Source organism: Akebia trifoliata, chromosome 15 (genome assembly GCF_017979445.1).
Source record: "Akebia trifoliata isolate Shusen 1 chromosome 15, ASM1797944v1, whole genome shotgun sequence".
In the NCBI taxonomy this organism is placed as follows: domain Eukaryota; kingdom Viridiplantae; phylum Streptophyta; class Magnoliopsida; order Ranunculales; family Lardizabalaceae; genus Akebia; species Akebia trifoliata.
In genome coordinates, this window is record NC_141389.1 from 26,505,125 (window position 1) to 26,531,636 (window position 26,512).

The window sequence follows — 26,512 nt, forward strand, 5'->3', positions numbered from 1 at the left end:
AAGAACCCCTTCCACGAGAGTCCATAAAGTAATTTTCCAAAAATACAAAAGTGTATGTAACGAAGAAGGACAATGGTAACAATGAGCCTAATCGAGGTGTTGTGATATGGAAAGTTGAAACCTTTTTCAGATGGAATTTGCAGGCAACAAGCAAACAATGGTAACAATGAGCCTAATCAAGGTGTTGTGATATGGAAAGATGAAACCCTTTTCAGATGGAATTTGCAGGCAACAAGCAAGGAATCTTCGATAGATTGAAATCAAAACTGGCAATGTGGATCTTCAAAGGTTTATACTTCGGTCTAAATCCCAATAATTAAAGAAAAAAACCTTTCAAGTCTGAAAATTTAATCCTTTTTACATTAGCTAGACCATAGTTAGCAATTCGCCAAATGGAAAAAATCTGTTACGGGATTAACTCGAGTAGGATTTGGAATACATATTCAACAGTTCTTTTTAAAAATTTCAATAAAATCAAATAAAATATATTATGAGAATAGTTTATATGTAATTCAGGTTCAACACTCTAAATAAAATTCCAAAAATTCAAATAAATATGTGAACACATGAAATAAATAAATGACTCCAAACTACTAACCAAACTACAACCTAAGAAAACTTGGAACACTCTTACACATGTAAGTCAAATAAGTCTAAAACCAAGGAAAAAAAGGTAAAATTTTTCCAAGAGCTAATACACTACTAACACAACTTTATAAATACATAGCAAGGACTCACCTAAATGAGATTTTCCATCAAAACTCCTTTCTAAAATTGTAGAGAGGAGAGAGAAGAGACATATAAAAGGAGAAGAAATTGATCTGATGGTTGTAACCTTAGATGATAGATAATAATCAGCAATCAGTGAAACCGTAAAGTGCGCCAGAAGAATAAAGAGAGTATTATCTTCCGACATAGAAAGAAAATTTTAAAAATTAAGACTGTTTAATTCAGAAAACGTATAAATTTTGAATTATTCGCAAAAAGTCATTTTTTAAAACCAGTTCTTATACTATTTGAGAAAAAAATTCATATAAATTATTTGAATAATTACCAACTACATGTAAGCTACACACACACACACAATCGATGCGCATTTAAATGAAATAGGCAGGATGGATATGCTTCGATGACTGCAACAAAGTATATATGAAGTATTTGAAGGGTAATAACTCCCTTAGTGCATCCTTAATTAATACATGCTTACTCACAAGCTCATTCTCTTGAACCTAGTGATTTATTAGTAAGTTGTGCATGGCTACAAAGATCAACTCATCAACCCATCTCTAACGAAAAAAAGAAAAAGAGGGGTCGAAAATGGTTTAATCTTCAAGTTCGATAATCTTCACCACAGAAGCATCGCCTACTTTCTGACAAACAACAACACGATCGTGCGACTTAATTACCCCAAAGGCCTTGCCATGATCTAGTGCAACCTTCAAAACCGACTCATTTGTGGCACTTGTAGACTCAGCCTGCATGATCAGTAGGTGAAACACCGTATTACAAAACAACAAAAAAATGAACTATAATTGGTACACATTGAAGAACACCATATGACCATTCACTACTACTCTAAAACATTTTGGTTAACATGATGACGTGCAAGTGGGATTAAATTGGTATTTATACACCATTCAGTGGTCCAAGGAAGCAAACTTCAAAATCAAAAAGCAACTCAATTGAAACCGATTGTAACTAACTGATACATAGAAAATTATGTACTGCTCATTGATTTTGCCTGAGCAAAAGCATGAGGTAGATCAGCTGGTTAGGATAATCTAATTGGATGAATCATGACACCACAAAAACCAGTTCGATCCCATTGAATGATGGAATCCAACCCTTTCTATGTGTGCCAATAGTGCAGCGGGAAGGAAGGACAATTTTACATTTCAACACCAGAATTACTCTTAAGAGAACACTTAATCACTCTATGAAACATAAATCTAGAACATTAAATCGACCTCTAACAAGATGAAACAACCATGTTATGACTGCAAAACACCCTCTTAATTTAAAATTGATATATCTCAGTGAGTTTAGATAACTTGTACAGGATAGGGGTCACATGGGCGACTTATATACCTTTACTTATGAGGGCACATTGTGATTAAAAAAATTTGTTTAATTATTTTAAATTGAAAATCTGAATTATGCTAAAGAGCTCATATAGAAGAAAGGTACTGAATATGGAAGGAAAAAAATACTTACTGGATGTCGAGGATCAGCAAGCATGGGAAAAAGACCTCTGACTATAAGTGATTGCCTTGCCTGCCCATTTCACATCAAAAGGTACACATAGTTTCATTAGCTCCAATTTCAAGTGGATACAAGAGGGCATAAAAAGAAGAAAGTGTGATAATTTGAGTGAGAAAAGAAAATGCTTTTTATGTGATATAAATGTTTTGGAACATTAATAAAGGGCATTAACATACCAACCACATTAAACGAGATTTACTTCTGTGGTTCATACTTATTTGTATGAACCATGTAAAATTTATATTTCATCAACATATGATCTAAAACCCAACAAAGCAAATTTCTGGCGAACAAATTATAGGAATTAGACTCAGTGGCATACCTCAAAAGCTCCAGTAAAATTCCATCGGAGTTGATTAGTTTTGAGCCGAGGGATAACAACTGATAGCACAGGCATCGTTGGCCTATATTTCGCAATCAATCTGCATTTATACAAAATATTTAGGGGTCCCATTTATCTAAGGTGGAAGAATGCACATCAAAAAATTGTATTAAAAGAAGCACAACAAACACATCATCAAATTTACCTTGCAGCCCTTCCTGATGAAGTGAAGACAATAATAACAGATGCCTTCACCTTGATTGCAGCACGAACCTAGACAAAAGATCATAATAAAAACCCATAATTATAAGTATTTTTTTTATTATAATAAAGAACGATTTCACAAAAGGGGTAACTCAACCTATTGATACAATGAGAGAAAAAATTAAATGGGAACTCCCAAAAGAGAATACCGCAGAGGAAGCAATAGACTCCAAATGGCTCATTGGTTCTGCAACACATTTCACAGTCTTCTTGAAATACAGATCGTGGTTGAAAACCTTCTCTGCCTGGAAATAGTGCATTTCAAGTAAATGGCAAATGATCCATGTTAAATGTGAGCTCATACGGTAGATATATAATTCCAAAAAAGTTGTAAAAAGATGATAGGGAACACAGAGAAGTAAAACAATTGTCATTCGGACATTTTATGTAATTTTTTTATAAGAGTAATTTGAACGGAAACCCAGCAAAGAAAGATAAACAAGGAGGTCATATACAAGGAAAAAAACAAGAAAAAATGAAGAAAACACAACTAAATATACCTACTAAAGAACGGCCACATATCACCCCTATGGACAGCTCCCACCCAATGGTCGTCAATCAGATTTGGGAATAAGCCGTCATGGGCCAATTTTGAAAAAAATGGGGGGAAAAAAACAACTACGATTAGGGCTGTGTAATTGTTCCTATTAAGTCATGTTCTCATATTAAATCATCAAATTTCATATTAAACTAAATTACAAATCACCAAAAACCCCATACTAATATAATCAATGCATCCACAAAAAGTAACCTCAAGTCCACAGCACATTCAAGGTTTATATTGTTCAAAATCTAAAAAGATAACAATCATGAATCCAAGCTATGATTCATCAACAGATCAAAATCATCAAATTCAATGTCAACCTTGCTCTTTCTCTGACATTTCATTGGTAAAGCTGAAATAAATCTTTTTCATTTTTCCTAATTTAATCACACAGTTTGCAAAATCCACGACTTAGTGAAAAAGTCGTGATTAAACCGGTGAAGTAAAAAAGTCACAATTTAATCACAACTTCTTCAATAAGTCGCCGAATTTGGTGACTGATCAGATGGAGGGTCTACATGCACCATGTCAGCATTCCATATTTCTGTGTGTCAGGCGAAACCTGAATTAACATGGAACGGTATCTGCAATGACAGCATGGCTACAATGTTTCAGGCATCTGTTCCCCATGTGCATCCGCAGAATGCAGTCCACTAGACATTTCAGAAAAAGCTGAGTCTATTTAGAAGCGTGTATCTAAAGAATAAGATACGGTCTATGTAATTTGGAGTTTGGGACATGTGTTCATGTGTCATTGTTGGACATAGGACACAGAGTCGAAAACAACCACCATTGAAGTTCTTTTAAAAACAAAAAAGGTGATCCACACACATTTAAAATATTCAAGACATTCCAAATACAGAAATATACCTAAAATATGGAAAGTTTAAACAAATATGTAAATTAGTACTGAACACAAAACACTTGATGATGGATGAATGGAGCTCACAATGCACTTTCTTCTTATTCTTTTGTTGCTGCATTAGATTATGCTGAAGAAACTTTACAAGACCAAAGAAAGTTGCCCAATCAAAAACTCTATTAGCTTAAAAACAAGGAAGATTTACCTCAGAACAAATTTTTCCAACGATAGAAATGGTCTCAACAGGGTACAATCCCCGCAAAGTCTCAGCACCTAGAAGAATTGCATCACTACCTGTACCATCAAAAGATGAGTTTTTTTTTTCTTTTCTTTGTTTCAAATTGCCAAGATGGCTAGATTCATAGGTGTAACAAATGTAAGAGCACAGGACATGGAATAATTGGTGTATAATGGTGTTGAGCGCATCAACTAACTGTTATATAGCAATATCTTCCCACATCAGAACAAAGTAGCATACCATCCAATACAGCATTAGCCACATCAGTTGCCTCAGCACGAGTTGGTCTCAGGTTGTCAGTCATGCTGTCCACGACACGAGTAATCACTGCAGGCTTTCCAGCCATATTACACTTGTAAAGAGCAGCCTTTTGAAATAAGAATACCTGCAAAAGGGCCTCTCTGAGTTCTATTAATAAACAAAGTAACAAAAACTAGCACTAAATAACAAGAATCAATGAATTACTTAGACTAATTGATTAAACAAGATGACTAGTCCCTTTTGGGAAACCCAAGTGAAGTACGACTAAAGCTTAAACTCGATGGAAGCTTCTTTGAAATTCAAAACAGGTGGTAATGAGGGCATCCTTAAAGATTGATTGAGCAAACGTGGTTAAAGTATTACTGGATCCATTTAGTTTTGTAGATTTTAGTGAAGCAGAGACCTAAACAAACTTCAAAGAAAATATCATGATGTTGGACACGTAAATGTAATTAAAATTAAATGTTAGTTATGCTCAAGTGCAAGATCCTCACCTTTTCAGGAGGGAGATCTACGCCTAAATTTCCACGAGAAATAATAATGCCATCTGCTTCTTGTAGGATCTCATCGAAATGGGTTAATCCCTGCATGTCATTGCCGAAAGAGATTGACGAGTTAACATTAGTAAGTTTTTTTTTTTTTTTTTTTCTAATAGAGGTAAAATAAGTTACAGTTAGCCAGATCGATTAAATAGATTTTCAAGCAAACAAATTCTTCATATAGCTCACCTCTATGTTTTCAATCTTTGCGAAAATCTGGGTCTGATGGAGGTCACCCAATTTAGATAGATACTCACGAGCCTGCATAATAGCAAGAGGTCCTTTATAATAAAAAAAACATACATGTGAGCTGCAATAGAGTCTTCAATATAAAATAAATAGGTCATAGCCTACAAAGTAAGTCTTAAAAAACCGGAATAGTCATAAAGTATCAAAAAAGACTTCAGGAAAGATGAACGGCCCTGTGTATTGCACCTACAAAAATATAATGAAAATGAACTTGACAAGAATACTCATATCCTATCAGGTAAAGTCCTTACATGGCGAACATCCTCTGCACACCGGGTATATAATGAGAGGAAGTCAATATTGTTTCGAACACCCCATGTCCTTATGACCTGAAATGGTTGATTTATCATTATTACCACTCAATATGAAATTTGAGTTAAAGAAAGCACAAATGCAGTACAGCAAAGAAGACCCTTGTAGCAAATTATTTCTCCTGAACTTTGAATGGATATTGCAGATTTAAACAATATCTGAATTTATCTTAGAATAACAAACTAACATTTGCTGAAAAAGAAAACTAAAAAAAATGTCCCTTTGAATATTGGACACTGAAACGCGACATGTTTAGAGATCCACATCCACAAATAATATTAATTATCAATGGTTTCTAAACTTTTCACATTCCAATGTTATCAGAAGTTTGATTATGTCGGGCTTAAAAGAAAAACATGTTCTGCTCATGAAGCATTAACCTATCATACCCAAATACTTCCAAAATGGATGAAGTATCCATTTGGTGTCAGTTAACCAACCAACTACTCCAAAAGGCCAGTCTGTTGGAGAGGGGGAGACCTATGAATATAAGAGGGTCATGGGGTTTAACTGGGGAATGAGACGTCCAAGAGTGGAGGAAAATATATTCAACACTCCCCCTCATCCATAAGTGTAGAAAGAATCAAATCCGTGACCTATACAAACCTAGCGCTCGGATACCATGTTAACCAACCAACTACTCCAAAAGACCAATCTGTTGGAGAGGGGGAAGGCTTAACTGGGGTATGAGAAACCAAGAGTGGAGAAAAGTATACACTCAACAGTGTCCATACTGAATACTTCCATTTTACATGTAAATGGTGTATCCACACTATGTCAGTCTCATACAATTGTTGTATCTGGGTACAATAGGCATTAACTCAGCTCTATAGTAGGAAAACATTTGCAAATAACCTGAATCTTACTTCTTTATCTTTGTCAGTCAAGGTAGGCAGATCAATACGAATTTGAGCAATGTGCAAAGTGAACAATGACCCAGCCAAAGTAGCAGAGTTCTTTATCAAGCAAACGACATCCTCCCCTTTCACCTCATCTACCTGCAGTGGCAGTTAAGGGTATACATTCAGAGACTCACGATATCAAGATGGTAAGAATGCATTAAACTAAAGATTTTCTTTTTCATTTTTTTTGGGTAGACAAGTGGGTGTGTAGACAGGTATTGAAGTCTGCAGTACTGCGACTCACAAACTTTATCAATTTACCAAGTTGGCACCTTTAATTAAAGATTACCACTTATCCTCAAAGCACCATGCTTTGATGCCCAACTTCAAGGGCGGATTTACAGGGGAGGCACTTGCCCCCACAATAAAAAATTACATTGTCCTCTTGAAAATTTTGAGTTTGCCCTAAAAAAACTTTTGGCAGTTGCCCCCACCCCAACTGATGACATTAATTTGACAAGCAGGCAGTCAAGACAACTAATACTCTTCCCAAAGCATAAACGAATAAAAAATGAGAAAAAATACTTCTAATTTAGCAGATAGGCTGATTTAACATGCCTATGTAACCAAGATCACCATTTTTCCACGTTGGCCAAGTCAGTAGTCTTGAGAGCAACTTTAAAGTTTGATCTACCATCCTAATGTTGTCATACCTCCAGCCAAACAGAAGTAGTTTCACTTCCAGTGAACAAGTATTGACCAATAAAGATTGTGTCTCCTTTCTTCACAGCCTGTAAAACACCAATTTTACTTCATTTTACATCTAGAGAATGCATCAAAAAAACAATATAACGCCAACACTGGGCAAACAATAAGAAAAGATAAAAGATGGTTCCCAATAATTTAGTAGTACAGTTTATGAGTTAAAAGAAAGAAGGAAACATATTAGGACAACGAAATCATCTTTATCACTGTCTTCCCTGTTTACATGCTAATCAAGAGGCTGAATAATCTCAAGCATGCCAAAGAACTCCAAAAAAATGTCATGGGAACCATTGATCCATTCACAATGCATTTTATATCCCCTTCAATCCAAAATTTCGAAAAAAATAATAACAATAATGAAGAAATGGTCAAGAAGTGCAGGAACATTTGTGAATACACACTATAAAGTTCTCAACTTGAAGGAACTTGTCGAGGGTTTGGACTTTGGAGATTAAAAAGTCATTTGCGATGACAAGAAGTTGCGCACCTTTGATAGTCCACCAAAACTGATCGGTAATAATTTTGAAGTCGCTTCCTGATCTTGATCCGGAGTTAAAACAACAAAGGTATTAGCCTCAAGCAAAATAGAATGCTCACTTTTATTAACAACCTGCAATTCTGGGCCTGCTGTATCTAACATAACCTGATACCAAAAAACAAAAACAAAAAAATTATGTTTCTTCATTCGCTAATAACTAAAATAGCAGGATGGGCATTATATTAGGTAGCATTATTTACATATATAACAAAGTGGCATATGATTCAAGACCATTTTAATGCAACTATTAACAATCGTACAAGCGGGTTCTTAAAAACACGGTTCAACTACCTTTTTTATTTGAGAAAAAACCAAATTGGACTAAACCATCCAATTTAGCTAAATAAACAAGAAAGGGCCAGAACCAAAAAAAACCAATTGGACAAACCATCAAAATGAAAATGGAAAAATCGAACAACCTTTTCATTTGAGAAAAAAACAAAATGGGAAAATCAAATTGGACTAAACCATCAAAATTAAATAGCAAAATCCAACTTCCTTTTTTTTTTCTTAAAGAAAAAAAATCAAAATGGAAAAAACCCAATTGGACTAAACCATCAAAATGAAAATGGCAAAACCCAACTACCCTTTTATTTGAGAAAAAGAAATTGGACTAAACCCTCAAAATGAAAATGGAAAAAAAAACCCAATTGGACTAAACCATCAAATTCAACTGAACAAAACAAAATAAAATGAAATTGGAGATGTTTAAAACAAATGCACCAAGTGAGGAGCAATGGAAACAATCTATAAAATGGTAGAGAAAATCAGAAGAAACTTTAAATTATAAGGCAGAGCTCACAGCACAGAGTTTCTTAGTACTCTTGACAGCCATCTTCAGATTTTCCAGAGTCTCTTGATGATACTCTATGTCTCCCCATGAAAAATCAAAACGTGCCACTGCCACGTGCCACCACACACGAACACACACAAAATCAAAATCCCATCTTTGGAAATAAAACCAGAATTAATTCACTCAATTATTTATCTTAAAAAGAAAAAAATCTGAGAACTCGTACCAGACATCCCAGCTTTGAGACAACCAGAAATCACCTCCACAGATCTCGATTTCGGACCGAGTGTTCCAACGATCTTCGTCATTGCAGGAAAGAAACTCTGCATGATTCACCATCATCGTAAAAAAAAACCCAAATCACAGTCAGAGAAAGATCGAAGAAACCCTAATCATTTAATCACCCATTCTTTACGTTTCGATCATTAGTTTCTCAAATGCTCGAAAAAATTTACAAAAACTAAACACGAATTTCTCTAAAATGAAGAAAACAAACTGTGTGTGTGTGTGAGAGAGAGAGATTTGTTACTTACAGGTTTGGATGATTCGAGGATGGAAGACATCCTAATGGGTTCTTCGAGAAGAAGATGTGTTGATTGCATGTTGAATTAACGGCTGAGATTGATTCCTTCGACCGAAGTTCAGCTGAGTAGAATGCAGAGAGCAACAATGAAGTAGTAGAAGAAGAAGAAGAAGCAGAAGAAGAATATGTCTTTGGCGCAAAAACGCATTTGGGGTGGTGGAGATCAAACTTTTCTATCTAATGTTTATAGCAAAGATTTCTTTTCTCCACGTGTGCGATTTGTAGAGGCTGATGTCCGAAATCAACACCGTTAATAAATCCTCTAGATTGGCTGTGATCAATTTCGAGGAAATTTTATAACCTCATAATTGTTGCGAAATATTTGAAAGAGTTGAATTTATGGAGAATAATTTCTATTGACACACCAATATTTACTTAAAATTTAGTAATCAAACCAAATTAACTAATAAAAGCTACTATTGTCACACCAATTCCTATATAAATCACCAAAAATATTGCAATCTGGTGGTGTGATATTAGTAAAAATTTGTGTGACAATAGAAACTCTCTCAATTAATTTGTCAATATGCATATAGTCATTATTAATTTTTTAATGTGAATAATGATAAATTGTCTCCCCCTTGTGACAAACTCTCCTCACATGATTGTGTATAGAATTATAAATTATTTCCTCGAGATATACAATTGCACATATTTTTATGCAGTCACATTCGGAGAGTTTGTCAAAGAGGGAATTAAAATATCACGACTCTTTTTACTATAATACCCTATTTTTTCTTAGAAAATTATTGAACCCCCTTAACTCATTTATCTCTATAAAAAAAAAAAAAATATATTCTAGATAGTTTCTTTCAAAAAAAAAGAAAATACATTTCTTCTCCTCCAAATATTTCTCCACAAAGAGAAGAAAAAATGGAATCCATTTCTTCTCTACAAATATTCTCTTAAAAGAGAGGCAAATGGGTTCTTTTTAAAAGTTCCATAGAGATTTTTGAAATTTAGAGTTTGTGGTAGGATTTTTTTATTAAAAAAAAAATGAAATCTAAAATTTCTTATAGAAATTTTAAAGTAAATTCATTTAATTTTTTTTCTTCCTTTCTTTTTCTTCAACCCACTATCTTTCCATCTTTCAATTTTTTTTCTATTCCCTCCCTCATCTCTCATTGTGGTATTTTCTTTTTTATTTAAATTGAAGTTGAAATTGGTGTCTCTTTAATTGAATTTGGTGTGAAATCTACAGTTTAATTAATTGATATGTTATAAGTAAAATATGGTGTGCCAATAAAATTTCTCTTTATCAATTGTTCCGATTCATATCCACGTGCTGCTGCGGTTTTCTAACGAGTGCTGATCCCGTACTTACACCACCATGAAGTAAACCGTGCATAGCTTCCACGTGGCAAGTAATGATGAGCTGGGCTGCATGGCAAGTGGTGGTTGGTTTGTGATATTTTGGGAGTTAGGTAGGGAAATTGCGACAGTAACAACTCACAGAAAAGTTAGGCCCACAGGATACGCACTAATTTGTCGTAACAGTTAACTAAACCCCATTTGGGCCCACTCGTGTGTACTGATACATTAATGGGTATTTTAGAAACACCCCCCTATCAAATTAGTGATATTAGATTTTACCCCTTGCAAAATGCAAGATTAGACTTACCCCTTGACCGTGAGTCAACGGTGAAATGTTAATCCTTTTCAAAATACCTTATAAATTAGGGGTGCAACTTGATCCGGTTCAAACCGAGAACCGAACCAAATCAATAGCTTTAGGGTGGTTTGGTTTGATTTAAAACAAGTTGCGGTTCGATTCCGGGTTATAAAAATGGAGAATTGATCAATTTGATTCAATTATTGGATCAAGCTTGTATAGAACCGAATCAAACTGAGAATCGAACCCCTATATAATAAATAAATATATATGTATATAATTATTATTATGAATTATTTTAAGAGTTAATACATAGATTAGTGATTTTTTATGGATAAATTAATGATTTTTATTGATAGATTTGTGATTTATTATATGAAATTTTATGTTTATTTTTTCATTAAAAAATCTTACTTATAATTTATAAAATATACCGTAGAATCGAACTGAATCAAACCGACTTTAATTTGGTTTGGGTTAGTTTGGTTCCAATGGAATTTGGTTCAGTTCTGATTCTTATTTAGTGGAATCGACCTATGTCGTTTCGGTTCCAATTTGACCTCAAACCGAATTGAACCAAACCAAGTTGCACCCCTACTTTAAATACTTAAATAAGTAAACCAAAATTTGGAAAATATTAAAATTTCACTGTTAAATACTCTAGAAAAAACAATGTTAGCTTATGATCAAGGGGGTTAAATTTAATCTTGTATTTTTCAAGGGGGTAAATATAATATCACCAATTTTACATGTGGGTGAAAAAAATATTTTGTAAGGGCAATTAAGAGTAAAAAAATATTTATGAGAGCAATAGTGACAAATTTTTTTATCCACCCTTGATATTTGATGCAATAACTCATTAATCTATAGACTTTGAAAATTATTGTGGGTGCAAGTGCCCCCACTGTAAATCCGCCCTTCTCTCACTAATGTTTCAAGTTAACCCACATACAACCCGGCACATATAACCCATTTAAATGTTTTTTTTTTTTTTGATTTTTTTTTTGTTGGAATTCTATTTATGTTTTGTGTTACCTAATTTATGTCGATGGTAAGTCGATAGATATAAATTATACTCATGTTCAAGTCATAATCACTTTTATGCTCGTGTTCGGGTTATAAATTTGTAATCATGTTAGTCTTGGGTCTTTATCATGTCATGTTCACACGTTACATGTGCCGATCTAAATATGACATAAACCAACATGTTTACTAAATTACTAAATGAGTCACCCGGGTCTCATCTCGTCGTATTACCTATTTAATAAGAATAATGATTTTGTAACTCCCCTTCTCACAAATTACCCCCACCAATCAAAAGTGATTTACAAATTATCGATAAAAAATGGACGGTCCACATTTTAAAACACTTTTCATGGAAAAAAAAGATTCAGATTGGACTGAATTTAAAAATGACAATAGGACAAAATGTTGGTTGTCAAACCTGACCCATATATATATTTTAAAAAAGTATGATTGTATCCATAAGACTAATGTAAAAACGATGCACTAAAAACGATATGGTTGACGTGGCAAGTGTACAAAATCATAGATCTTTTTCTTTGAGATACACAAGAAAAAAAAATTATATATTTTAGCGTGTAAATTTATCACGGCTCTATTCATAATTTTGGCCTCACTTATGATCTTTTTGTTACTTTTTCCCTTTTAATTTATTTAGAGAATTTTAATAACATCCCCTACAAAATTGACGATATTAGATTTATCCCCCTTTATCGAAAGGCAAGGCCTATATTTTTTAGGAATTAGCTGTGGAATTTTAATTTTATTCAAATGTTTATATTTAATTTATTGAAGGATTTTTTTAAATAAAATCAAATTCCACTATTATTAATTCATAAAAAAAAAAAAAAAAGAGGAATGTTGATTTTCCTTTAAGGGGTAAACCTAATCTTGCACTTTGCAGGGATAAACCTAACATTGCCAATCTTGCAAGGGGTATTAATAAAAGAGAATTGTTATTGCCGAACCAACTTTTACTAATGCCACACCAATTCCTATGCAAATCGAATTGCACCTTAGTTTGGTGTGTTATTAGTAAAAGTTGGTGTGGCAATAATAAGTCTATAATAAAATGCTCTTTTTCTTTATTCACTTTTCGCTTTCTATGGGTAACCAAGATTATTGCCCACAATAACGATACCACTACATTGAAATACCAATTTCAACAGGAAGTTCGAATAAACTTTTGGATAAAAGCAATGCCGACCTCAAATTTCTGTAGACTTTATTAAAGAAATAAAATTATACTATAAAGTCCAGCATTCAAAGTCACAAAAGGGGTTTGAGAATATATCTTAATCAAAATTCAAACATGAATTATTTCACGCAGCGAAATTACATTCTCGAGTGTACGACTCTAATGAAAGGATATTCTCTAGATATTTGATAATAAAGCATATTCAAAATCTATATTAATCTTTACAATATCTATCTTTTTCCTCTCATCTCAACCGTAGATTTGTTCGTTATTCAGAATGAACGTATTAAGAGAGGAGAATGGATTAAGGTGGAGAAGGTTGTTTTTTACAAAACCTTTTTTTTTTTTAAGAGGGGGGGGGGGGGGATGAAAATTAGATTGAGATTTGAGAGAATCAATAAATGCTGGTCAAAATTGTTAGAGTCGTCACGACTCAACCACATAGAGACGGTAGACTCAATATCTAATAAGTGTTGGAATTAGATTAGGATTTAATCCTAATTAGATTAAGACTATTTTAATGATTAAGTGATTTAGTTTAATTAGGAGTTGTTTTAAATTAGGATTTTATTTAAATTAGATTCAATTAAGGGTATTTTTTATTACATGGAAAGTCACGTTCCATGGAATTTGAAATCCATGAAAAATTAGTTGTGGAAAATAGATAGGATTGGAAAATCAAATTCCATTGTTTGATTTCACTTGGATAAAATCATGGAAAAAATATGAGAAAAAAGAAGAAGAGGAGAAGGAGGAAGAAGATGAGAGGAGGGGGAGAGGAAGAAAAAGATGACGATGAAGAGGGAGGGGGGAGGATATGGCGACGGTAGCGGCGGCAACGGAGGTAAATAAGGAAGATGGGAGGAAAACGTGGTGGTGGTGGTGGCGGCGGATGAGGTGAGGGATGGAGAATAAGGAGAAGAAGAAGAAGAAGAAGAGAGAGAGAAGGTGGTCAGAGAGGGAGCTGACGGCGACGACAATGACGACGACGATGAGGTTAGTGTAATGGTAGTGGTGGTGGTAGGGAAGAATTGAGGGTGAAAAATATGGGTGGATTTCATTTTCCCACCTATATAGGTGGGAAAGTGAAATCCATGATTTAATGGACTTTTTGAATGAGGTGGAAAATGAATTTCCATTTCCATGTGCAATCAAACACTTGAAAAATGTCATTTTTCATGAAAATTGATTTTCCACCTTATTTTCCATGTGCAATCAAACATACCCTAAGGGTATGTTTGACTACATATGGAAAATAGGGTGGAAAATGACATTTTTTATGTGATTGATTGTATTTTTTTCATGAAAAATGATTTTTCACTCACATAAAAGAAAGTTCAACAAAATCCACCTCTATTTTTCATCCCCAAATTAAAAATCTAACTCGTCCCTTCTTCTTCTTCCCCACCATCACACTCAATCTCACCATCACCATCTTTCCGTCACCTGCCACCTCCTCTCTCTCTCTTGCTCCTTCTTTTTCTTTTTCTTCACCCTCACCTCTGTTATCATCACCGCATCTTCCCCTTTTTTTCCATCTCCACTTGACATCCTTATTCTATAACCTTTGCCCTTGCCGTCTGACCCCTTTCTTTCCCTTTTCTCCTCCTCTTCTTATTCTCATTTTTTTTTTTGTTTTTTTTTTTATAGTAACATCAAATAATAGATTCAATTTTTCTATCTTACTCATTTTTTCATTGTCATTTTTCTATGGATTTTGATTTTCCATGCCATCAAATACACCTTAAGAGTTTTTATTGTGTTAGGATTTATTTTTATTTATCTATAAATACCATACCAACGAGGGTGGTGAGGTGTATCGAATTTTGCCTTCGAGAAAATAAATTTTATCTTATTTTATTATTTTCTCTCAACTTTTCTCCTTCATCTTTTGGATGTATATGGTTTGTGCGAAACATTATTCTTCTCTCGGCTTTATTAATATTGAGATATCCATTGTGTTAACATTTGTTTGAAATTACGAAATCTAAAGTAAGTCTTAACTCTGTTTCGACCTGAAAAATTCAACAATTAGTATTAGAGCAGAACAATTTATTGGGATAAAGTGTTCGACATGACTATGCAATGACTTACAATTAAGCATGTGTTTGAAGTATGTGGTCAGGGTAAGCATTTTAAGCTACTTTGCATCAACATCAAGGAAAAAAAATAATAAAAAAATAAAGGATTATATTTCCAAGTTGATGATGTCCCCTTGATCCAATATTTTCTTTTAGACTAATGTAAAATTACCTAAATCGATTGATTTTTCAACATTTAACAAAACCCCTCTTTTTACCCTCCCTAAAATATGTCATCATCAAGTTTTTTTAATCTCATCGTAAATTATTTTTTACATATTTTTTAGGTTAACTTGTGTAGTCTACATGTAAGCGGAAGATCATTAACCTTCCCAAAACCAATTACCTTCAACCCCTTAGGAAAAGTTTTTACCCCACTACAATCCTAAGATTCTATCCCTGCAACCTTCAAAAATTATAAAAGTTAAAAATACTATCATCTTCAATCTTAAGATTCATCTACTTCGCTCTTCGATGATTGAAAATCAAGGGACTACATTCCTCTTACGATTATTGATGTGGGCATTTTCTATTGTGCAATTGGTGTTAATGGGAAGATTCCTCAAATTTTTTTCCCATTGAACTCTATTTAGAATTACTCCTATGTGGAATGGCCTAAGATAAGGGAAATGCATATATCTTGAAGATTTCACACTAATATTACATACATATTTACCTAATATTTATTTAGCACCTACCCATCATTAAATAATGATGAAGTGGCCTCAAGTTGGAATCTCATATTGCACTTCTTGACATGAAAGTGTATGAGAACCATAGATACTTTCACCGAGATACAAGTGAAAAATCATTTATGATTCTTATCAACTTTCACTTCAAGAAGTGTGATATGAGGTTCAACTTGAGGTCACTCCAGCACGACTCTAAATATATAAATATATATATATAATAATAATAATAATTAAGAAAATAGATTTTAACTCGGTTTACTTACTTTAATGTCATGCTTAATTACTATGATGGGTACCCTTTGAATTTCAACCCATCCACTTTCCAACAAATATGCGAATTCGATTTTATCCATTAATAGATATATTGTACCTTGATGTGGTCTCAAAATACCAATTTAGATAATAAAGTGGGTCCAGAAGTTCACTTAAAATATTTTACACATATTTGAGAATTCTATATGAACCAACTTTCAAACCTAATAAACTCAACTCATCTTCTCATTTAAAAAGAAAAAAGAAAATAAAAAAAATAGAGAGATTAGAAACACAACTGAAGAATTCCACAAAAATCAAGTGCACAAATTCTTCCCCACATGAAAAAAAAATTTGAAGTAAGAAAAGAAAAAAAAAAAAACCAATAAAAAAGAAATTTGAGCTTTTTCAAGTACCTAATAATATAAGAAAACCAATAGACCATTTGCCCAGAGAGAGAGAGATGGGAGAGTGTGTGATTTCAAACTATTGAGTTATTTTAGTGGAAAGTTCTCTTTGCCTCACGATCTGTGCCACACAATCTTACACCTCAAAATGTGTTTATGGGAGGCTTCAAGCCTTTCCAACCTTGGGATCTTTCCAACACAATCTAACACCATCGACTATGTTTATATGGGGGCGACTATGTTTATATGGAGGGGGGATGTGTATGATAGATTTATTTTTTGATTAGGAAAGTTGGATTCGAACCTACAACCTTGAAGTTGCATTACAATTTGTCCATCTTGGTGTTGGCTCTAAGTCCAAATATTACTAATTTGCCATGACACACATCAACCACTGCTCTTATAAAAACTTTTGGCTCACTCCTTAGTAGACTTTCACTTTAAAATTGATTATTTTTTGTTGTTCATATAAGCGTTTTTCATCATGACCTATATAAATGTGGGTGATAAGCATAAGAGTTTCCAAGCCTTGATGTAAATTGTTAAAAATCCAATGACTACAAATCATCAATCAAACTAATTTACATAAAATGTTTGTCGCAAAAGTTCATGGGGTCAATAGACGAAAAAGTGCGTCAAGCATGAAATTTTTTTAATTTTATATTTTAGTTTTTTATAATGTTGAGAAGCAAAGTGGTGAAACTAGGTCGTGAGATCGACACTCCACATAATTTGAATAATGATATTTTTAATTTGTATCTTTTAAATCAACAATTGAATACAAAAAATTAAAAAAAAAAACCAATTGAAGAGGGTAGATTTTTGGGTAATAAATTCAAGTCTTTTAAAGAGAAGGGTATTTTTAGTCTTATAACTTAAATGACCACAATTAAGATGGGTATGTTATCATTTTGACCAATGATAAATTGGTGATCTTTGTACATTCTCTGAGGCGGCACGTCAACAGAACCATAGATCTTTTTTCCTTATGTATCTCGAAGAAAAAGATCTATAGTTCTGTGCACTACCAGGTCAAGAAGCATACAAAGAATGTCAGTTTATTGCTATTTTATATCACTGACACTTTAACACTTAATAAGATTTTAAGCCTTACTAGGAGTTGTTTTGTTCAAATGGATTATCACATAGACAATCCAACACCACAACCTCTATATTTCATGGAAAAACTCATATTCGGAAAAAAAAAATTCAATATTCTTTTGGTCTTGATCCAAGGTTTTGAAAATGGACAACTAAAATTCAACCGTGAATTTTTTTTTCTTTCAAAGTTCATAGAATTTTGTTCTCTGCAACTCTTAAGCATCAGATCATGGTTTTGGAAGTCAAAGTTGAGCCCGAGAACCCTTAGTAAGGGTGAAATCCTTACAAACTTTGTAAAGTTAGTTGGACTTATTTATCTCTATAATACTTTATTTAGATTGAGAGAAATGGAGAGGAGAAATTCAATTTCTCTCCACCATGTTTGGATTGATAAGAGAGAAATTGGGACAATTTTGAAATTTTGAAATATCTTAAATGAGATTTAGAGGCAGAATTGAAATTATAAAATATTTTAAAAGTGTTTCTCTCCAATTCTTTTATCTTCTCTCCCCCACTCAACAATCCTAACATTTCTTTTCTCTTCTTTTCTCTCCAGTTTTCTCAACGCAAACACAGCTAAAAACGGCCAAGTTGTTTTTGGGTCCAAATCCTTATTTTCAAATGAACGGTTGTGATTTCAATCATGATTAATTACCATAGCACCTGGTGCATGGTATCACAATCTGTTTTTCAATAGATAGGACTAGAGAAGTAGAAATAAGCCAAAGTTCCGCAAAGACAAAAAAACTTCGCTCTCTGTTTCGAACTCTGTAGTCACCGCCAAGTCCGCCATTGCCGAAGGAACTCAACATAGGAGAAACAAATGGCAGAAAACGTAGCGAAAATCGAAGAAAAATCGATTCAAATCAAAGAAGAACAGAAAAATCAAGGACCTATCTTTGCAATCAATCTTTGAAAAATTTCTGCTAAACTTTCCCCAATTGAACTTGAACAAGAAAGAAACCAAAGAGATTGTTGTTGCAGAGAGAACGAACACAAACGATGAAGAAACCAAAACGCAGAAACCTGAAATTGTGAGACTTCCAGATGTTCGGAAAGACTTCCCAGCTTTGAAGTTAGAAGTCGAAGAATCCGAACAAGGAATCAGCCCCAGTAATATGTGGCAGGTTAGCTTCGTCTTAAACCCTAATCCTAGATAGCTATGATTTCAATTCTTTTTTGTTTTGTTTTCTAGAATACTGTTATTTAGATCTTTAAACATGTTGTTAGGGTTAGAATCTAAATACCTGATTTGTTAAAGAAATTAATTGTTTTAATTTGCTTAATTTTTCTTATTTTCTTAGTTGTTAGCATTCCATATGATAATATGAACCTTGGTTGCAAGAGAGTGAAGAACGAATGATCCTCCAAAAAGAGTGAGTGAGGATCAATGTAATATGAGAAGCAGATAGACTTTCTTTAGAGTGCTTGTTGAGTGAGTGATCGAGGCAAGACTGAACTAGTACTTAGTAATAGTCATCGATTATGTTACCTGATTTGGGGTTCGCTTAGTTTGAATTTGGGTTTGCAGTTCATGAGTTGTCACTCGAGAATGAACCTGGTTCGTAGGGGTAGGCAGAGATGGCATTTGAAGGTAGAAGTGATGAGAAGGGTAAAAAAGAGATAGAAGATGGCAGATTTTGAGAAGAAAAAGTCAAGAACCCGGTTCGTAGGGATAGGCAGAGATGGCATTTGAAGGTTGAAGTGATGAGAAGGGTAAAAAAGAGCTTGAAGATGGCAGATTTTGAGACGCAAAATCAAGACTTTTTCATTTATAGGTTGAAGGTGAGGGTATTTGTTCATTTTTCATCAGTCTATTAATAACAACCAAGGTCAAAGGGCATGCAATCAGTTTGAAATTTTAGGGAATATCTCAAATATTATCAACATGTGGAGGGGAATGTAAAAAAAGATACGGTAAAATGCAGTTCGTTTGGTTCACTGTATTTCACAAACCGAGAGTGAACGTACCGTGAACTTGTTTGGTTTCAACCCTGTTTGTAGTTCGGTACCTTATGAATGAATTGGGTAACCCTGGTCATCGATATACGAATAGGACTAGTACTCTATCTTAGTAGTAGTCATCTAAAAGTTGTAGTAGTCACATGAATATCTGTACTCTATGTTGTAATAATTATATTATAGTCTCTTTCTAAACATAAAAAGAGCTAGTTGAAGAAGACTCACTACTACTGATAAGACAAGAGTTGAGTCACTTATCAAAAGATAAAAAAAAGGAAAAAGAGTTGAGTCCCCAGCTAAGCTAAGAGTAGTAATGGAATGTTACCCCCCCCCCCCCCCCCCCCCTCCCCCCTCTCAATCGGTTACACTGTCGAGATTGTGTGTTTTTTCTTCAGTCAAACGGTGAAAACTAGATTGGTGCGTGGCACTGTAATTGTTACAAAGAAAGTCTTTGAGAATGGGTTGAATGTCATATAGCCTCCATGTTGAAGTAGATGACCATTGATGAAGTCTTGTTTAGTGTATGCCATTGATGAGATGAAGAGAGAAGGTTAAAAAAAATTGATGATAATTGTCTGCCTAAGAAAGAAAATGGATCATATGTCCATATGTGTAGAAGAGGAGTAGCAAATTACTCAATTTAGATGGGCCTTGATTGCACCATGGTCGGTTTAGGCTTAGATCGAAGCATGTCAGATTGCAGTAAGGTATACATTCATTATCTTCATTTTGGGACTTGCTTTCTTTTGGTGTAAATGTCTTTTTTGAAGTTTTTATGGGGGATGGGAGTGGGTCTCTAGAATTTTGTATAATTGTCTCTTTTTTTTTTGATACGTATTTAATTAGAAGAGAGAAAAAGCAGTGGCCGAGATGGCTCCTGTACAAGAAGGCAAGAGAAAACAAAAAAGAAAAAAACAAGGAAAACAAACAAAACAAAGTCGGTCCCACACACACGAGCTACTCTTGACACAACATCTCCCACTTAAATACAAATTCCTCAAAGAACAACCCAACGAAATCCTTACTCAATTTACTCCACAAATATAAGCAACCCAAGATATCCAGGATGACCTCACAGGGGGTCTTTTCCTCTCCCTAGAAAACCCTTCTATTCCTCTCTTTCCATAGTCCCCAACATACTGCATAGGGGAGAATAGCCCACATGTATCTTTTTTTTTGTGGAGAAAACGTTGTACGCCACCCAATGAACAAATAAAGAACCTCCAAGGGGAATACCCAATCAACTTGGAAACTAAAAGAAAATAATGCCAAACACAAGTTGAGAAGGGACAATAAAATAATGCCACACCTATTTTCTTAATAAAAATCTATACTTTAAAAAAACGAAAAAAAGAAGACAAACCATGTTTTTATGTTAGATTTACATATATGTAATACTAACACAACCTAACAGTATGAAGAAACGTATAGATCATTAAAAAAAAAATATCAAGAACAAGATCAAATACGCAATTTAAGGAGCGTTTGATCTTCATTTCAATCCCCCACGAGTTGGTTTTTGCTCAATAATCCTTAATCGGATGATAGTTTTCCATAGAACAACCTCCAGGGTCCTACTTTGTGTGCCCTATATAGTAAATTTGTGAAGTTTTATGTTGCAAAACTTTGCTGTCTTTCGTACTTTTTTTTGGGGGGTGGCGGGATAGTGAAGGTTTGCGCGCGATTTCTTGAGGGAATTCATGGGAGTGTGCAAAGTTTTGTGCCAATTTGCTATCCACATAGTGGAACAAAGCACTCGACAAAAATTGTGGCGATTTGCAGAGGGACAACCAAGCATGTGCCCAGGGCCATGTCCACAATTTTTTTTTTGGTTTTACATTGATTGACAATGGTTTTTGAGTGTACCAAGCAAAGCCCAAATATGAGCCAATGTGAAAAGATGGGGATAGAAATGTTTTTAAACATTTTTGGTCATGATTCCTGAATAGTTGGTTATTCAGGCTGTAAAACTATAAAAATCAACTAAATTTGCCATTTTTTTTTCTTCTGATTATAAAACCATGTCAATTGCGGATTTTTCTTGGGCAAATACTTCACTAGTTGTGCATTAGGATAAGAGGATTCTTGCCAAAGATGGAGGGATGTGGATACACTCCAAGGTGTCACTCCAATGTTGTGTGGTTGTGCCATACTTCCTTATGGCCCATATGCTTCATTGTGTAGATGTTAAGAGGATATCCTGAGTATGTCCAAGCATTGTATTTCAATTGGCTGCTGTTGATGCATTTTTTGGACTGGGTGGTAAATAGAAAATGTCTCAACATGTTTATGATGAATATATTCTTGGCAATCTTGCCTTTGGTGTCAGAGGCTTTAGTAAAGGAGGTTAAGGGTTTGAATAACGGCTGATGGTCTCACATTTTATTTGTGAAGTATGTTTTACTCTCTATTCTTCTAAAGATTTTGACCATGCTTACAATTCAACAAGAGGAGGCTAATGTTGGGAGAATTATATATTTTTTTTGGGAATATAGTCATGGAAGAAAAGGTGGGGGCCATTTCATCAATGTGGAACTTTTATATTTTACTCTCTCATCCAAGATTAGAATGATGGTTGCCAGAGTGAATGTGAGGGTTGCTAGCCACTTAGAGAAATGGAGAGAGGAATTACTCATTCTATAAATTTGCAAGTTGCATTGATGTTGTCATGGGCTTAAAATATAAGATTTTTGCCACTTAATTATTTTTAGCTTCCTATGTCAATGGTAGGAATTGGACAACACCATAGTCGGTGCTAGTGTTCTAGACTTTTTTTTTTATTGAATGAAAGGAGGTCAAGAAGACCAGCCTAGATACAAGAAAAACAAGAGATTAACAAGATTTTGAACTTATAAGATCTCATCCCAAAAGAATTCTTAAAAAATATCTTTTGAACTCATCATAAGTGTGTTTGGTAACACTTTTGAAGTCTGAATGGAGGTGGTTCACCTTTAAAATTCAGACTTTAGAAGTTTTATTTCCGTTTGTTTTGGTTCAGATTTCAGACCTCAAACCAAAATTTAGAAGTTTTGAACCAGCGATGGAAGGATGCTGGACGAAACTTCTGAAATCTGATTTTGTTATTTATTTCTAAGATACCCTCCTCAAAATCCTAATTTCTATCACTAATTCTTTCTTTGTACGAACCTTAAAACCCTTATTTTTAGTTTTTCTACCTCTCATTTTTTTCTACCTCTCCTTCCTCTATGACTGTGTTGTCAAAGTCTCTCCCCTTTTTCTCATTTCGTGTTCGAAGACCCTATATTTTTATATGAAACTTAGAACCCTATATTTTTCAATTAGAAAATAAATAATTATTTATTGTTTAAGTATTACCTTGTTGGAATATAATTTCTCAAGTGTGAATTTAAATTGAAAATAATACTTTTAGGGTGTTTGATGTGTTAGAAATCGAAATTAAATGTGTGGATGATTTCATTATGCATAACATGTTATGTTTTTCGGTTAACAATTTATTAGAATTACAAAATGGTATTATTGTCAAAATGCCATTATGTTTTAAAATTCTATTTGTAACCAGAAGCTTTTAAAAATGATAAACAAACAACTTTTCCAAAGTAAGAATTCATATTTCAGATTCCAGATTTCAGAAAATAGACTTCATTCTTCAAATTCCAGACTTCAGAAATGTTACCAAACATACCAGTCTTGCACCAAAAGAATATCAAACCTAGCTAAAATGCTTATAGTGACTTCTTGAAAAATATTGCTCATTCCCCTCGAATATTCTTGTATTCCTTTCCTTCCAAATCCCCTAACAAACAGCAAAGAGTGTTGAATCCACAAGATCCTAACCCTATGTGATAAAGATATACTCTTACCATGATTGAAAGAAGGCTAAGAGATGGATTTAGGAAAAACCCAGAGATTATGAGAGTGGTAAGAAGTGATATCAAATTTCCCTTACAAATGAGCAATGGATTAACAAATGGTTAGTCGACTCACCCGATGCTTTACAAAGGAAACAAAAGCTAGGTGTTATGAGATACAATTGATTGGACTATCAGTGATTAGAACTCTATTTCATGCCGCAGCGCATTTGCAAAGAAAGCTACTTTAGACAGGATTTGAGGACCCTACATTGTGCCAAGAATTTGCCTCGTGCTTTCATGCACTTTGAGATGTTTTATCATGTGCAGAGAAGAGCAATAATAGCACCAGCGAGGAGGATTTTTGGTTCAAGTTGAGGACTCTAAAAGGGCAAGAGAAAACTGACAATGACATAGATGGATGCAGTAAGGAAAGATATGGTTTGTGACAGAGTTAAATGACGAAAAAAATAGGATTATTGTTGCTTCTTTGGCATTGTACTTTTTTGTTTCATTGTTTGTGAATGTTATGATCCAGTGCTTTTTATCTTTGTTTTTATGGTTATGGAAAGCAGAATGGTTCGACCGGAGCCAAAATAAGCACAATGATCGAAATCAACTCACTTCAGTCTCCGCCCATTTGTTATGACCATAAGCATTTTAGAGCAACTCCAATGCAATACCCATCCATCTTTCAATCCCCTCCCAACTGCTGTTTTGGGTACTGGAGTCCAAAAATAGTGTCTCCAACCCAATACCCATCCCTCACCATTCTTTGGGTCTTGACATTTTCGATACCAAAAAAAGGTACTCCCACTTGGTGACCCATCCTTTTTGGAGGGAAAAAATTCAGACAGTTATGTTGAAAACAAGTCAATTTCAGAAAATTTTAAATCTGAATTGAATTAAAACATCATTAACCAATTTAGGGTTAGTAATTATGGGTAACACCGTTGGAGTGCATATATGGGTAGTAATTAGGGCAATAAACTGAGCATCATTACTAATTGGTAAATTGTCTTTGACATTTTTCTTTATTAATTGTTACTTTTCACAATTTTTTTTTGAGTGGATGATAAGATAGCTTATCAGTGGATTTGGGTTGGACTAATCAAGGGTTGAGTGGTTTCGATTTATTCATATATGTGGCTCATTTTTCTTTTCTTCTCTTTTGTTTTTAGGTTTATGCGCTTGGAGGTTTCATGATTGTAAGATGGATGTGGGCTAGATGGAGGGAGAGGAAAGCTAACAATTCCAATAAACCAGAGACGGGAGACGAAGAACCAACCCCAACAGATGATTAGTACTTTAAACATAGTTGTTGTTTGCTTTTATTGTTTGTTTCTCTTCTTCTTAACATGTTAAATTGGCTTGTAGGGTCAAATCTTTGCTCTAGACAATATGAGTTCAGCTTTCATTTTTACATATCTTAAAGAACACAAAAAGTTGAAAAAGCGAACTTTGCTTCACTGACACTGCTTCTTATAGGTTTGTTCAACTCAATTGGATTGTTAAAAACGCTGGACAAGGCAATTATATATGGTGGGTCCATGTGATAATTTAGCATCGGATGGTGCTGATCGATCGATCAATCAAACCTTTACTTTTAGTTGTTGGAAAGCCACCCAAATTCAAACCATGTGTGTGCGGGCACAAGAGAGAGAGAGATCCACTCATCGAAGTTTGAACTGTGTGCACCTGTACCCAAGCTCCTTTCATTTGAAGGGATGATTTAGACAGCTGTTATTGGCACCCCAACTTTTACTTATTACACTCTTATTTCTTAAATTATTTCACACCCCAATTAAAGATTAAAACACACTGTTCAGACACTACAAAGGTTTAGCTCAAATTATTATCTCAACATTATAAAACATAATCCTTCAAAAAAATTTAGTAGTGTTTACAATTATGATTAGGGTAGTTTTGGTGTGATCTCGAGCTTGGATCTAATATCACACATCTTGACTTGAAAGTGAATAGGAATCATAGATGCTTTTTCACTCATATCTCTAGGAAAAGCATCTATGGTTCCCAACATTTTGACATCAGGGTGTGCAATTTGAAGTCCAATGTTGAGGTCACTTCAGCATTATTCTTACCTAATATTAGGCTCGTATAAAATCTTAAACTCAAAAAAAAAAAAAAAAATTCAGAAAAAAAAGAAAAAAGAGGAGAGAGTTTCTATTAACACCCAAACCTTTACTTATTTTTAATTGGGGTGCCAATAGCAGCACTCACGATTATATCACCAATGGGCCTAGCTCATGATGCAGAATTATAAAACCCAGAGCCTGAAATTCACCAGTCAAGATTTCTTATGCTACGTGTCATTTTGTTGTGCTTGTAGTAATCGATTATTCAATGCTCCTCGAGCGTTAGATCATTAATAAAAAAAAAAGTGTTGGAGACAAACATGAGTTGGGTTGATAATTAGGAAGCGTGCGCAGTGCGGTGCGTGGAAACTAGGATAGCCGGCCGTGATGGCCCTTTCGTTTAATCTGTGGGTCCCATCAAAATCTCTGTACGCCTACTCCTTGCCCCCACCATATAGAATATATATTAATGGTTTTCTGGTGGTGGAGATTTACTTAATATATTCTCTGATTTTGACACACCCCTCTACTTTTTTTTTGGCGAATATTTGAGATATCTCTATGTTTTCTAGCTGAATACTTTGCCCACTTGATCTTAGTCTACTTAGGAAGACAAATAGAAGATGACTAAAATACCATTGTCTTCAACCTATAGTAAGTATCCTTGATTTTTCTCCCAATAATCCATCATCTTCAATCCATGAGATTCAACCTCTTGAAAAAAAATCATTAAAATCCAATTTTTTTTCTAGTTCTCAAAATAGTAATGATTTTTTGATGCCTCTTTAACATACGTGCCCCTATCACAGAATCGTAGATCATTTGTCTAAGGATACGTAAAATCATAAATATTTTTCTTGTGTGTCTTAAGTCAAATTCCTTTT

General features: G+C 34.1%; 1 protein-coding gene and 1 long non-coding RNA gene across 2 annotated transcripts; one reads left to right on the top strand and one right to left on the bottom strand.

Annotated features, from left to right (window-relative positions):
* Positions 1-1,096: 1,096 nt before the first annotated feature.
* On the bottom strand, positions 1,097-9,665 carry LOC147384875 (pyruvate kinase 1, cytosolic-like). The gene is made up of 16 exons (XM_086425696.1): positions 9,325-9,665; positions 9,018-9,114; positions 8,801-8,898; positions 7,948-8,103; positions 7,409-7,486; positions 6,720-6,851; positions 5,793-5,870; positions 5,482-5,553; positions 5,248-5,337; positions 4,733-4,877; positions 4,460-4,548; positions 2,998-3,093; positions 2,790-2,857; positions 2,585-2,684; positions 2,215-2,274; positions 1,097-1,475 (listed from the first exon to the last, which is right to left on the bottom strand). The coding sequence occupies exons 1-16, from the start codon at positions 9,391-9,393 to the stop codon at positions 1,323-1,325; spliced, it is 1,581 nt and encodes a 526-aa protein (XP_086281822.1). The 5' UTR covers positions 9,394-9,665; the 3' UTR covers positions 1,097-1,322.
* An 8,623-nt stretch (positions 9,666-18,288) lies between these two features.
* LOC147384876 (uncharacterized) lies at positions 18,289-25,001 on the top strand. The gene is made up of 2 exons (XR_015172975.1): positions 18,289-18,867; positions 24,714-25,001. It is a non-coding gene; the product is annotated as an uncharacterized LOC147384876 (long non-coding RNA).
* The last annotated feature ends 1,511 nt before the right edge of the window (positions 25,002-26,512 follow it).

Excerpts from the sequence above, each read along its gene's own strand:
- LOC147384875 (XM_086425696.1), bottom strand. The coding sequence starts at position 9,393 with ATGCAATCAACACATCTTCTTCTCGAAGAACCCATTAGGATGTCTTCC. Across the intron at positions 5,338-5,481 it reads CAAAGATTGAAAACATAGAG|GGATTAACCCATTTCGATGA; the intron begins GTGAGCTATATG and ends AATGACATGCAG. Across the intron at positions 4,549-4,732 it reads GGCTAATGCTGTATTGGATG|GTAGTGATGCAATTCTTCTA; the intron begins GTATGCTACTTT and ends TTGATGGTACAG.